This window comes from Aquarana catesbeiana, linkage group LG01 (assembly GCF_042186555.1).
Source record: "Aquarana catesbeiana isolate 2022-GZ linkage group LG01, ASM4218655v1, whole genome shotgun sequence".
Taxonomy (NCBI): Eukaryota; Metazoa; Chordata; class Amphibia; order Anura; family Ranidae; genus Aquarana; species Aquarana catesbeiana.
Window position 1 is genome coordinate 887,097,824 of NC_133324.1, and position 13,585 is coordinate 887,111,408.

General features: G+C 42.4%; 1 protein-coding gene across 1 annotated transcript in view; it reads right to left on the minus strand.

The window, feature by feature from the left end:
* The window catches only part of HGFAC (HGF activator), a 139,016-nt gene that overhangs the window by 34,105 nt on the left and 91,326 nt on the right, over positions 1–13,585 (minus strand). Inside the window, exons 9-10 of the mRNA XM_073610866.1 lie at positions 12,440–12,525; positions 7,942–8,182 (exon numbers count right to left, since the gene is read on the minus strand). Of these exons, the coding sequence (XP_073466967.1) occupies positions 7,942–8,182; positions 12,440–12,525 (327 nt within the window). The remainder of the gene's footprint in view (positions 1–7,941; positions 8,183–12,439; positions 12,526–13,585) is intronic.

The following is a 13,585-nucleotide window of genomic DNA, read 5'->3' on the forward strand; positions in this document are numbered from 1 at the left end:
ATAGTGGTAAAAAAAGCCCTTGTGAAGTTAATTAACTTTTTTTTGGTTAATTCTCCTTTAAGGGGGTGTGGCGGGGGGGTGTCCTATGCCTACATGCGTTTGCTAGTAGGTGTCCCTCATTCCCATCTCAAAATGTTGGGCTTATGCCACTAGCCTTAGTAAATAGATGGGAAGGCACAGTATATTATATTTACTTGTTTTAAACTTTTTTTTTTTTTTTTTTTACATTTCTCAGTTCCTTCCTGGTTTCCGGTGTAGTGCAGATTTGGGACTGGTCTGGCTGTTTGGTCCGAGGTTCCACTCCCTGATAGGCACACAGCAGCCAGGCACATGGTAGTTCACAGTCACTCGAGTCAGGGAACAGGCTGTACATGTCTTTTTGTAGTTTTATTTTGTTAAAAGAACTAGGATAGGGTGAAGATGAGCCTTGGGATACTCTAATAAACTTTAACAAACTGTAGTGGTGGACACAAACTGATCTACTCCTTCAATACTGGGCACTTTCACCCCCTTCCTGCCCAGGCCAATTTTTAGGTCTCAGCGCTGTTGCACTTTAAATGACAACTGCGAGGTCATGCAGCACTGTACCCAAATGAAATTGTTATTTTTTATTTTTTTTTTGAGACAGAGCCTTCTTTTGGTGGTTTTTATTTACCACTGGGTTTTTTATCTTCTGCTAAACAAACCAAAAAAGACCAAAACTTTGAAAAAAAAAAAATCAAAAACTTTTCTTCGTTTCTGTTATACAATTTTGCATATAAGTCATTTTTCTTGTTCCCTGATGAGGCTGCACTGACGGGCACTGATGAGGATGCACCGATTGGCTGCACTGACAGGCACAGATAAGGCTGCACTGACAGGCACAGATAAGGCTGCACTGACAGGCACTGATAAGGCTGCACTGACAGGCACTGATAAGGCTGCACTGACAGGCACTGATAAGGCTGCACTAATAAGGATGCACTGATATGGCAGCACTGATATGCTGCATTGATATATTGCACTGATGGGCTGCACTTATAATCAGGGCACTAATGATCACATATAAACGTGGACAATCCACTTTAACCCCTATCCATAAGTAGCATGCCAAAAAATATAACTAAGGGTGCTGCAACCTAAAAAACCATGAACATAACATTTTAAACAGAATAAAAATAAAACTAGGTGCGCTACCCAAATTGATATAAACCAGTGAAAGTCTCCTGTGAAATCCTGCCTGTGAACTAAAAGAAAAATGAATTAAAAGATCATATACACAAGTGAAAATATAAATATGTGAATTCCATATTATATAGAATTCCTCAAGTGGTTAAATAGCGTCCTTTTGAAGGCAACGTCTCCCTCCTAGGACTGTTCAGAACGCTGTGTGGCAATCAGCAATATTCTCCTTGTGTCCGTTATCCAGAAGAGACCGATCGTGGCATATAATAGAGCATTAGGGAGAGGAAAGAAGGTGCTTCATAGTGCAGCAGGTTAAAATCCTTTTATTTCCATTCAGTGGACAACTGACATCATAAAAAGCAGAGCAAAAGCTGTAGCAAATGAAAAAACACCTGCGGCGGAGACCGATCAGCTGACACGTGGTGATGTCAGGTCCTCAAGCTCCACCCGACGCTGCGTTTCTCCGTAGGAGGCATCGACTAGGAGAGGAGTCTAGGTCGATTCCTTCTTATGGAGAAACGCAGCGTCAGGTGGAGCTTGAGGACCTGACGTCACCACGTGTCAGCTGATCGGGCTCCGCCGCAGCTGTTTTTTCATTTGCTACAGCTTTTGCTCTGCTTTTTATGTCGTCAGTTGTCCACTAAATGGAAATAAAAGTATTTTAACCTGCTGCACTATGAAGCGCCTTCTTTCCTCTCCCTAAGGCTTTATTATATGCCACGAGCGGTCCCTTCTGGATAACGGATACAAGGAGAATATTGCTGATTGCCACACAGCGTTCTGAACAGTCCTAGGAGGGAGGCGTCCCGTGGAAGTTCTGATTCAGTTGTTCCTGACTGATAGGTCAATAGTTTTGAGCCCTAAAGATCTCTGTAATGAGGATCCAACGTATCTGGTAAGCAGACACTTTTTACTTTTGCTTGATGTGTGAAGAGGATAACAACTGCTCTGACAAAATTGAAGGACTTGCTTTTAATGAAGCCTCAGACCATTTGAGTGTTACCTTCAAAAAGGACGCTATTTAACCACTTGAGGAATTCTATATTATATGGAATTCACATATTTATATTTTCACTTATGTATATGATCTTTTCATTCATTTTTTATTCAGTTCACAGGCAGGATTTCACAGGAGACTTTCACTAGTTTATATCAATTTGGGTAGCGCACCTAGTTTTATTGTTACTAATGATCACAGCCCTGATTATCAGTGTAAATGTCCCCTGTAACTGGAAAGCTGATTATCGGTTTTCCTTTACTCAGACACGGTGGCAGCCAATAACTGGCATTTGTTTATATGTGATCAGCTGTGATTGGACAGAGCTGATCACATGGTAAAAGCCTACAGTACATCATGGGCTCTTTGCCCTGATCATTGTTGCGCTGTGTCAGAAAGGACACAGCTCACCGCCAATTGCCGCTCTGAGTGCCCAGCCATCATTCTTCTATAGGCTGGGCAGGAAGGTGTTAAAGTGAAGGTAAACTGGTACTAAAAAAAGACTCCTCAACATGAGTATATGAGTCCATTGGCAACCATTCAAATCACAAAAGTAGCTTGTATAATGAAAGCCGACATCTAATTGTAATGGACAAAATAGCTGTATTCTTGCACAAGTCTGAAAAATTCTATAGAATAGACCTGTATGGATTCAAATAAATGCGTTTTTATCTGTGCTTTGTAACCTATTTTTCTATAGTTTTTTGAATAAAAAATTAAGCCACTTAAAGACAACATAAAAAAGCATGAATGCAAATATAGCTAATTATCTGAAGGTTTGCAGAAAAAGCTGTGTCTGTGCCTGAATCAGGGCAGATAAAGACATCAGAGATTCCAGCTATAGTCACTTATTTTACCTTTTCTTCTCTGCACAGTTGGTCTTGTGGACTTACAGTACTTTTAATTAAAAGAGCCGTACATCAGGCATGTATTACAGCAAGTGGAAGGAACATTTCTAGTTGTGTTTAATCTGCTGGCAAATGTCCACCCCCAACCTCATGAACCATGAGAAGCTCTGCTGATTAGCCAGAACTTCTACAACAGCGATAAGAGCTGAGCTCTGCACTGAGATGATTTTTTAGAGAAGAGGATAAAATTTGTTCTCAGGCCTGCAGTAATGAGCCAAAAAGCATTGCAAGTGAAACAATAAAAGTAGCTGCTGTAGCTTAATTTTTTGTTAAAGAGACCTTGTGGCAAGATAATTTTGACAAAAATATTCCCATTAGCTTGTTTTGTGCATTTAAAGCGATTGTAAAAGAAAAAGAATAGGCTGCACACCACGATTGTGATCCAAAATCCTTTATTTGGATTTATTCCAATCGCAGGAAGGTTTGTATTCAGAAAATACAAAGCTGCCTACGAATGGCTGAACAGCGCTCAGCCCAACTCAATTTTGCTCTGAGTGTGGAATGAGAAGTTGGTGTCCCACAGCCAGAACACAGTGCTGGATAATGTATGTAAGCTGTTATACAACGCGCCCAGCAAGCGCACCTGTTAACGTGGGAAATAGTCCAGTTTGGCCCAAACAAATTTGTTAAAGTGACAATAAAGCCGCAGATCAGCTTTAGGACACTTTTGGAAAAGGAGTTTACTATAACATGCAAAGAGGGAGTTGCTGTGCTAGGTAATTGACTAGTTACATTTTCTAGCAGGTTTACATTGCAATCTTTACGGTTTAAGTTGGTGAAAGGGTCAGCTCTGGGGCTGTCATGCTAAACCTTGCTTCATTAGCACGTGAGTGGCTAAAATGGGGCAAGCTTGCAGCCAGTGAAGTCTGAAATCTGAGCCGTCTGTCTTGGCATTAGTAGGTGGCTTCAAAGTTAAACAAAGAGTGACAGCAATGATATTTCTATTTTTATATTATCCGGTATTATCTAACATAGATGAGGCTGCCATCCAGCACTAGAGTCATTCTTACTACCTTGAGCCAAAAGGCTCACAGTAAAGCGAATATTGCTGAGAGCCATGTTGAAGCTGGGTGAAGGGGCAGCATGAATAAGTGGAGGAGGTGAGGCTAGGAAGGATTAAGAAAACCATTGGAGAGGAATTTAGATTCAACTATTGACTGGCAAAGTCAAGTAAAGGAGAGAAGACGACGTGAGGAGGTCTTAGAGGCTGGAAAGGATAGGCAATTTCAAACATGAAGCCACAGTGAACTCATTAGGAAAGCTGTCCTCATAAGCAACGTGGAAAACAAGCTGGACCAAATCAGGGTCACAAGACAGGCGAACCTGATAGAACCTCTCGTGTGAAAGGGGCCTAGGGGAAGTGGGATGAATTGCTGCACAGTGCCTTTAGCTACAGAGGTCAGTGAGAGCCTCTTTTAAAAGCACATTTAAAGAATTTGTAAAGACTTAAATGTCCATAGCCTGACCAATGTTTTACTTTAAGGCTGAAGTCTGTCAGGGATGTAGTGTAGTGAAGGAAGAGTGCTGCCATGGGGGTTGGTGGTGATTTGTAGTAAATAAATACCCATCCCCCTCAAATCTAGTACACATCAGAGGTCTGCCTTGAAGGATAAGTGAGCACTCAGGAGCTGGCTGTGGCCTGCACAAAGCCTTGATTTTTGTTGCTGGGGCCCAGCAGAGCGAGCTCCATTTAGTCGCCAGAAATAGAAATGACATTACCCAGATCCAGATGCTGGGTACTAAAAAAGAGAAACATTGCTCTGGTATAAGAGTCAGAGAAAGAGAATAATAAATGTAGCAAGGTCCCAGGCCTCCTTTGGTCGGATGAAAACATCTAGGGCCAGGGATAGCCGACATCCTTTTGTATGTAGTGGGTTGTGAGGCATAGTGGATGCAAAGATGGTGAAAGTCATTGAGCGCCAGACACTTCTTGGATGTAAAAGGGGTTTTATTTCTCTTAACAGTCCTTTTTATATCTTTGGGGGGAGAGAGGGTTAGGGCCAGGACACCTGTAGATAGTTGCAAACTCAATTAGCAGACTCCGAGACTTCAATAGGACGACGGCCATGCAGGGAAAGGCCTCCAGTAAGAAGCCACATCTGCACGTGCAGGAATGCGGTCTCCTATAGCAACAGTCTTTACCGGTTCCTAACACAAAGCGTAACAGTTCTTTCAGATTCACTATAACTTCTCCTTGTAGTTCTTTCATACACTGAGCTCCCAGTCTCTCACTAGACCCACTGATTCACTGCCACTGAATCCCTTGAGATCCTCCAATCTTCACAGTGGTATCTTCTTTGCTGGGTCTCTAGCTTGGCACTCTAGATACCTCTCAAGCTTCACTCACACTGGCCCCTTTGGTCCCTGGTTTGACATACAAGGCTGCTCTGCAAGCGTCACCACCACTGGCTGGGTCCCTGGCTTAATTCTCACTAAAGTTTCCAGATTCTTCACCATCCCCCTCTGGTGAGAATACTGCTCCGGTCGTTTCTTCAGTTACTCACTGTGGTCCCTGGTAATAAGGCAGATAGTCCCCTACTGGCGACAGCTTCCCCTCTACCTCTGACCACGACAGGTTCTCCGGCTGGCAGAACCATCACTTTTGGTTGGACTTCAAGCCACAATCCCATCCCTGGCTGCTTTCTTGCTTCTGAATAGGTCCTCAGACAGCCTAACAGTCAGATGTGCCCAGGATAGGCCCAATCTCTGGCCTAGCAGCCTGGGCAATACGACACACATCCACCCAGACAGCCGTCCAGGTGGCATAGAACCTCGATCACCTGACTCCACCCGAATATATAGGTTCTCCCAGCAGGCCAAGGGATTCAAGAAAACCCCTGCCCATTGGCTGAGATACCCCACATACCCATAACCTGACCTTGGGTTGCCCTTCTCATATCTAGTACCACCAAGTACCCAGCCACCTAGTGGTAAAAGAGAAAAGTGCAACAAGGCCAAACTTATTGTGAAAGCAATAGATCTCTATCAATCAACCAGAATAACTACTCCTGGCAAGTAAATTTGTGAGGAGCTCCCTACCTAAACTAAAGGGTGCTACATCAGGAGCTCAGAAGGAGGTACTGACCCTGTTCCCAAGTAGAAGGCCAAGGTACCTATGCCACAAAAATCTAGAATTATGGCCGATCGTGTTGACACACTGAGGTACCCTGACAAAAGCAGCACTTGTTCTTCTTTGGATACCTATAGTAAATTTCTAATTTTATGTGGATGACTTATTCTGGGCAATAACGCAGGGAGGCCCTGCTATAAAATCTTTTTTGTATAATGCAATTTTGAACAAGTTTTTTAGACCTAGACAATTGAGATTTTCAGAAGCGATGCAGCTATTAAATGGCATGACATTAGATCTATGATGTGGATAGTACGCCCTCTGAATTCCATTACTATTCTTGTATAGATAGACACCAGATATTCTATTATTGCATTTGGGTGAGAATTATTTTGGTGTGTTATCAATGCAGAAACAAAATCCCAAGTCATGCAGAACAGAAATTAGCACAGAATGGAGCATTGGTTAGGGTTAATAGCCATCCTCTTTTGGTTCCTGTTAAAAGAAATGTAAAGTAGTTTCTGGAGAATGCGACAAAGGGTATGAATGCTGCAGCAGCATGTGTTCACCCCAGCCACTGCCTTTACAACTAAAGGGGGATTGGTTGAGGAGTAGTAAAAACACAGCCCAACTGCATGGTTTTAGCAGTCGTCCTTAGATTATGTGTGTATTAATAAAAGATAAAGTTTTAACAGTTGTATGTATTTTTTTTCCCAGGGGTTGATACTGCTAGCACCTTGAAAGTCCCATTTACCATTTTTTTTCTACTTATTGTGAACATCACCTATGGACATTATGACACAAATTTATCAAAAATGTCAGCACTACACCCCTCGTTCTTCTGTTTACAGTCTATAGCCCGATTCCCAGACCTAATTTTCAATTGTTATTCAAAGTCTATAATTAATATTCTACGAACGGTAAGCCATGACAGGTCATATCTGTTATTGTACTTATTCATCTGCATGGCTGTTGCAGAGATTTTCATATGCATGAGAAAACAGATATCTTTAACCATGTATCGTTATGCAAATTGAGACTCGCAGATGCTCCTTTGTTCCAGTTCTAGTGGGTACCTTTTATAGGTTCTTTATTGGTGGCTAGTATGTACTATGAGTGACGCCAACCTGTCCCACCTTTCATTGGTAGAGGTTTTCAGTAAGTGAGGTTGCCCTGGTCCTCACTGTCTGATGTAGGGGAACATACAGCCAGCTAGCTACTTGGTGTGCAGCATATGAAAAAGCAGTGCATCTCAAAACTTGATATTAGCTGCTGTAAAGTAGTTCCTCAACCACCTGGTCCTCTAGAAACTCAAGCAGAACCTTGTTCTGAAGGCCAAATCACACGTAACTCCTTCACAAGCTCCACTTACAAGCAATAAAGATACTAAAGAGTGCAAAAAGGAAAGCAGAAAAAGGTCATGTGTAATAATTACGGCCCATGCTGAACAGGGTTGGCTCATGTAAAATAAAACTTTGACTGGCTACTGTGGGTTTCCATGCTTTTTAGGTTTTGGTCACTAAAGTGGTTTTATCGGAGGCGCACCTATGCTTCCAGGGGGAGAATGTGCTATAGAAAGTAGAAAGAAGTTTTTTACATAACCCAGAACAAAGTTTCAAAGGTGAAATCTATCAAATGTGGACATAGATAGCAATACAAAAAAAAAAGGAAGCTCCATTTCTTCCCTTTCCTATTGTTTTCATTTGGTTTGAGTTCTATGGTATAACCAGTCCTGGCAATAGGCTTAACTTGGTAGCTAATTTCTATTACACCTGTATAATCCTTCTAAATACACAACGTACCCGTTTGCGAAGCAGTGAGCGGCTGACACCACCCAGCAAGGCATTACAAGGGTGCCAGAGCAGAAATTTTCCCCAATGTATATAGCGGCCAGCCAGGGGTGAGATCCTGGAAGAGCTGAAAGACCACCCAGAATTCGGCCTCGCAGCACAACCCGCTTGTCATGTCTTTTCCCGCACTTTGGTTTGGCAAATGTGGTGACTGCAAATTCATCTTCCATGATAAATTTCCGACTCTTATCAGCTGCAAAAATACAAACCAAGAACATGTCTGAGTGTTTACATTAAAACACATACTTCCTCCCATCTTACCATGTTCTACTAAGACCACTCTTAAAGTCTGGGCGGTAGCTAGGAGCAGATTCCACAAACCCAATAGATGGTCTCCCTTTAACCCGTTGTGGGGCAACCCAAATCTTCCACATCTTTGCTCCATCCCTGATCCTCAGCTTTGGGCTAGATATGGGATTAAGACTGCATGACATATTTGTAGCAGGTACACTTCTTTCTTTTGCAGAAATAAGGGCCAAATTTAAATTGCCCAGGCAGATGATTTTTCGTTACTTTCAGTTGCGCCATGCGGTGCAAGCTCAGTTTTCTGTTTCACTGTGCCTTGCTATGGACCCTATTGAGGAACTGCTGGCCCAAGATACATTGTCTAAACCCTTGTCTGTGCTTTACTTTGATTTTGCTTAGCGTCAACTTTCCTAAGATGGAGCATTTGTGGGATCAGTGGAAGGCTGACTTACCTGACCTTGACAGAGAAGATTGGGAGGCATGTCTCGAGGACAGTACCAAATTACTAATTTCTTCTTGGGATAAATTGATCCAAATTAAATTTTTACACAGGGTGTACTACACATTTCGGAGACTACATAGAATATATCCCCAGAAGTCTGTGGAATGTACCCGCTGTGGGGAAGATGTAGGTACATATCTTCATATGTTCTGGAGCTGTCTGGGGGTAGTTCGCTTCTGGGGAGAGGTGGTTGAACTCATAAAATGTTCATCTCCAGCTGGCCCTTCCGACCACCCCTGAATGGATTCTATTAGGTATCCAAGACGATGACCAAAGGCCTAGATGTACAAAATGATTAAATCTTACTTCTTATACTATGATTAAAGAGAAATCATTATCAAATGGAATTCCTGTTCCCCTCCTCCATAGCTTCCTGGGAAAAGTCTATTAATGCAGCTCTTCCTATGTATAAATTTACATATATTAATAGGAATTACCCTAAAAAGTCTGATAGGGTGTGGCAGCCACGGACCGCATAGGGAGTTTGTCCCTCCTCGTATACCCTATCTGTTAGAGCGACTGCTATACTCTCGCACAGTAATTCTTTACTGTTTTTAGTGAATGGGCAAAGCTGCTGTTGGGTTTTTATATCACAACCTGTTTTTGTATGTGCCCGATTAGGACGACTATGCTTCACACTTATTATCAGTGTATGTCATATTACTTTGCTTATTTCCATCTTTGTGATTTTGGATCATGCCTAGGTTTTAATAAAGGAACATTCTGTTTTGTAAAACACATACTTCCTAGTATAGGGCTTGAAAAGTGCACTGTATGCACAATATCTACAGAATACGATAGAATACAATAGTGAAAGAGTTAAACATATTAATAAAATCACTAATTAATAAATTTTCCCCAATGTTGTACTTATCATAATCATGATATCTTAATGAACTTTTTAAAGGATGATAAAGACTGCCTATTAGTTTTTCTAAAATTTAGGTTTTGTTTTCAGATTTAATGATATTATTTGTTTATCTACTATTATTTTTTAACCTTTTTTCCATAGTATTCAGGTTAATTAGATAAACAGCATGTTGCAGGGGCACTAAAAAAAAAATTTATTCTGATTCAATGATTTATCTAATGGATGACCACTAATTATGGGGGAGATGTACTAAAACTGGAGAGTGCAAAATTTGGGGCAGCTGTGCATGGTAACAAATCAGCTTCTAACTTCAGCTTGTTGAGTTACACTTTGACAATGAAACCTGGAAGCTGATGGTTTCCATGCAAAGCTGCACCAGATTTTATTATTATTATTATTATTATTATTATTCAGGATTTATATAGCGCCAACAGTTTACGCAGCGATTTACAATATAAAAGGGAGACAATACAGTTATAATATAATAGAATACAATACAATAGGATTAAGAGGGCCCTGCTCAGAAGAGCTTACAATCTAATAGGGTGGGGCAGGTGGTACAAAAGGTTGTAACTGTGGGGAATGAGCTGGTGGAAGTGGTAGGAGATTAGTTGGAGACGTGATAGGCTTTCCTGAAGAGATGAGTTTTCAGGGATTGCCTGAAGGTAGCAAGAGTAGGGGATAGCGAGTTCCAGAGGATGGGAGAGGCTCTGGAGAAATCCTGGAGACGAGCATGGGAGGAGGAGATGAGAGAGCTTGAAAGCAGGAGGTCTTGAGAAGAGCGGAGAGGACGATTTGGGTGATATTTGGAGACAAGATTAGTGATGTAGCTTGGGGCAGAGTTGTGAATGGCTTTGTATGTTGTGGTTAGAATTTTGAATTTAATTCGCTGGGTGATTGGGAGCCAGTGTAGGGATTGAAGTAGAGGGTTGGCAGACACTGAGCGGTTGGTAAGGTGGATAAGTCTGGCAGCAGCATTCATGATAGACTGAAGAGGGGATAGCCTATGGAGCGGTAGGCCAATGAGAAGGGAGTTGCAATAGTCAAGGCGAGAGATAACAAGGGAGTGAATGAGGAGCTTGGTGGTTTCATTTGTTAAAAAAGGGCGAATTTTAGAGATGTTACGGAGGTGAATTCTACAAACTTTTGACAATGATTGGATTTGAGGCTGAAATGACAAGTCGGAGTCTAGGATTACACCTAGTACCCTGGCGTGAGGGGAGGGACTGATGGTTGCATTGTTGATTTTGATGGAAAAGTCATGGAGGGGGGCACGGGCGGGGGGGAATATTAATAGCTCAGTTTTAGAGAGATTTAGTTTAAGGAAGTGGTGCGACATCCATGCTGATATGTCAGTTAGTAAGTTAGTAATGCGAGAGGAGACTGAAGGAGTGAGGTGAGGAGTAGACAGATAGATTTGGGTGTCATCAGCGTATAAGTGGTATTGGAAGCCATTGGCAGTTATTAGGTGACCAAGGGAGGTGGTGTAGATAGAGAAGAGAAGGGGTCCAAGAACCGAGCCTTGGGGGACCCCCACAGAAAGGGGCTATGGAGAGGAGGAGACAGAGTTGTAGGTGACACTGAAGGAGCGCTGTGATAAATAGCCAGAGAACCAGGATAGAGCAGAATCGGAGGCCAAGGGAATGTAGTTTATTGAGAAGGAGCGGGTGGTCAACAGTATCAAAGGCCGCAGAGAGGTCAAGTAGTAGGAGTATGGAGTACTGGCTGTTGGTTTTAGCAGTTAGTAAATCGTTAGTGAGTTTTAGTAAGGTAGTTTCCGTGGAGTGCTGTGAGCGAAAGCCAGACTGTAAGGGGTCAAGAAGGTTATTTTCATTGAGGTAGGAGCTAAGACGGTTGTAGACTAAGCGTTCTAGAAGTTTAGAGGTGAATGGGAGTAATGAGATGGGTCTTAAGTTGTTCAGGTCGGTAGGGTCCAGTGAGGGCTTTTTAAGAATGGGAGTGATCTGTGCATGTTTTAGAGGGGAGGGGAAAATGCCACTAGAAAGGGAGAGATTGAAGATGTGGGTGAGGGAGCATAGGATAGAAGAAGAGGGTGACCGTAGTAGTTGTGAGGGAACAGGATCCAAGGGACAATTGGTTAGGTGGGCATTCGAGAAAATTTTTGTAACCTCTTCCGTAGTAGCCAATTCAAAAGAGGAGAGGGTTGAATGTGCTGCTGGGCAAGGTATGATGGGTGGGGAAGATGTACGCAAAATCTCCAGATTTTACACTTTACATTTTTAGTAAACCCCTATGCATCCATTGTGAGATGACATTTGCCTTTTTAGCAGTTTATTCACCATCTTACTCATTCAACATTTTATGATCTGGGTATATTTATTACAGCTATTTATCCTCTACTATATGCCCACTAATGTGTTGATTAATTGCCATGGCTCATGCAATTTCATGTGCTGCGTAAATCACTGCACGTTGCACTTAAAGAGAGCTTAAACCCAAAAACTAAAAATTTTTATTCACTACTAGACTATTGCCCCAGGCCCAGAGCATCATTGGTTGATATGGTACAGACAGCTAATTGCACCATAATGACCAATGATGCTGTGTGGCCCAGCTGCCTGCACCATAACAATGATGCTGTGCAGCCCGGCCACTTGCGTCCTAGCAGCCAATGACACTGGCATCCAATGATGCTATGCAGCTTCCTAGCAACCAACGACCAGGGGGTACCAAAAATGCCATCTGCCCCTGGCATGGCCTTGTTTGTATATGAAATATTACATTACTACAAGAACATGAATAAAATATATAGAATATGAATTTAGAGTAGATTGTTACCCTAGAGAAGAAAGAACAATGTGCATACTTACTACATACACGGACAGGGCAGTGCTCCCAGGACAAATGGTTATCTTTCATCACATAACACCAAGGGGTTGCATCTCCATCAGGACTTCTACATTTTAAATACAAGAAACCACAAATGAAAAGACTTACCACCATACGTTTACAGTTAAAATGTGTAAAATGCTCTGTCTTCAAAGTGTACGAAAGGTGAACCTGACCACGCAAGGAAGTTGGATCCTTTCCACTGCTCCAAAGCAAGGAAGAGATGGGGTATGCTTGCAAGTTAGAGGATTTCCCTGTGTGTAACTGAGCACCTCAGACTACCGAAGATGCTCGCTTTCAGCTTCTAGCGGTTACAAAGTGGCCTGAAAATGTCCAAAAATCTTAAAAATAATCAGCAAGCTTATCTCTGTCTCTTTGCTCTCTCCTCTTATCAGCATGCTCCTTGGACTGCAGTACACCTGACCGGCTTTGTCTGTTTTTTCCCCTTTCTGAGATCTGCTGTACATATGGTTTTCTTCAAGCCAAACCTGAACACTTTAGCGGTGCACTGCAGAGTAGTTTTTTTGTAGTATACACTATAGCAAGGGTCCTTGAGGCTTTAGAGGGGCTGGACTGTGGCCAGTGGGATTAGAAAACACTGGGGTGTCAGTGGGAGCAAACAGTGTCCCATCATTGGTTTTACTGGAAGGAATAGTGCCCTATTGTTGGTATCAATAGAAGGAATGGTGCCCCATTGTTGGTATTCAAGATAGGAATGGTGCCCCATCATTGATGTCTGTGGGAGAAATGGTGCACCATTACTGGTATCAGTGGATCGCATGGTGTCCCAAGAGCTAGATAAAGTCAAGCAAAGGGCCACATTTGGCCCATGAGCCACAGTTTAGAGACCACTGCACCATACAGTAGGATTGTGCCCCATGGCGAACAGCGGGTGTGGTCAAATTGCATTAGCAGTGGGAGGGGCTTAAGGGGGCATGGTTAAACAGTGGACAGTGTCATTAGGGCAGTGGATGGTGCCGAAAGAGCAGTGGACTTTGTCAGTACAGCAGTGGATGGTGTCAGTAGGGCAGAGGTTGGTGTCAGTAGTTTAAAAAATTGTAAAAAGTAATAAAAATATTGTAAACGATTTTTTTTAACAGCTCTTAGGGGGCTTTGGTGAAATATCA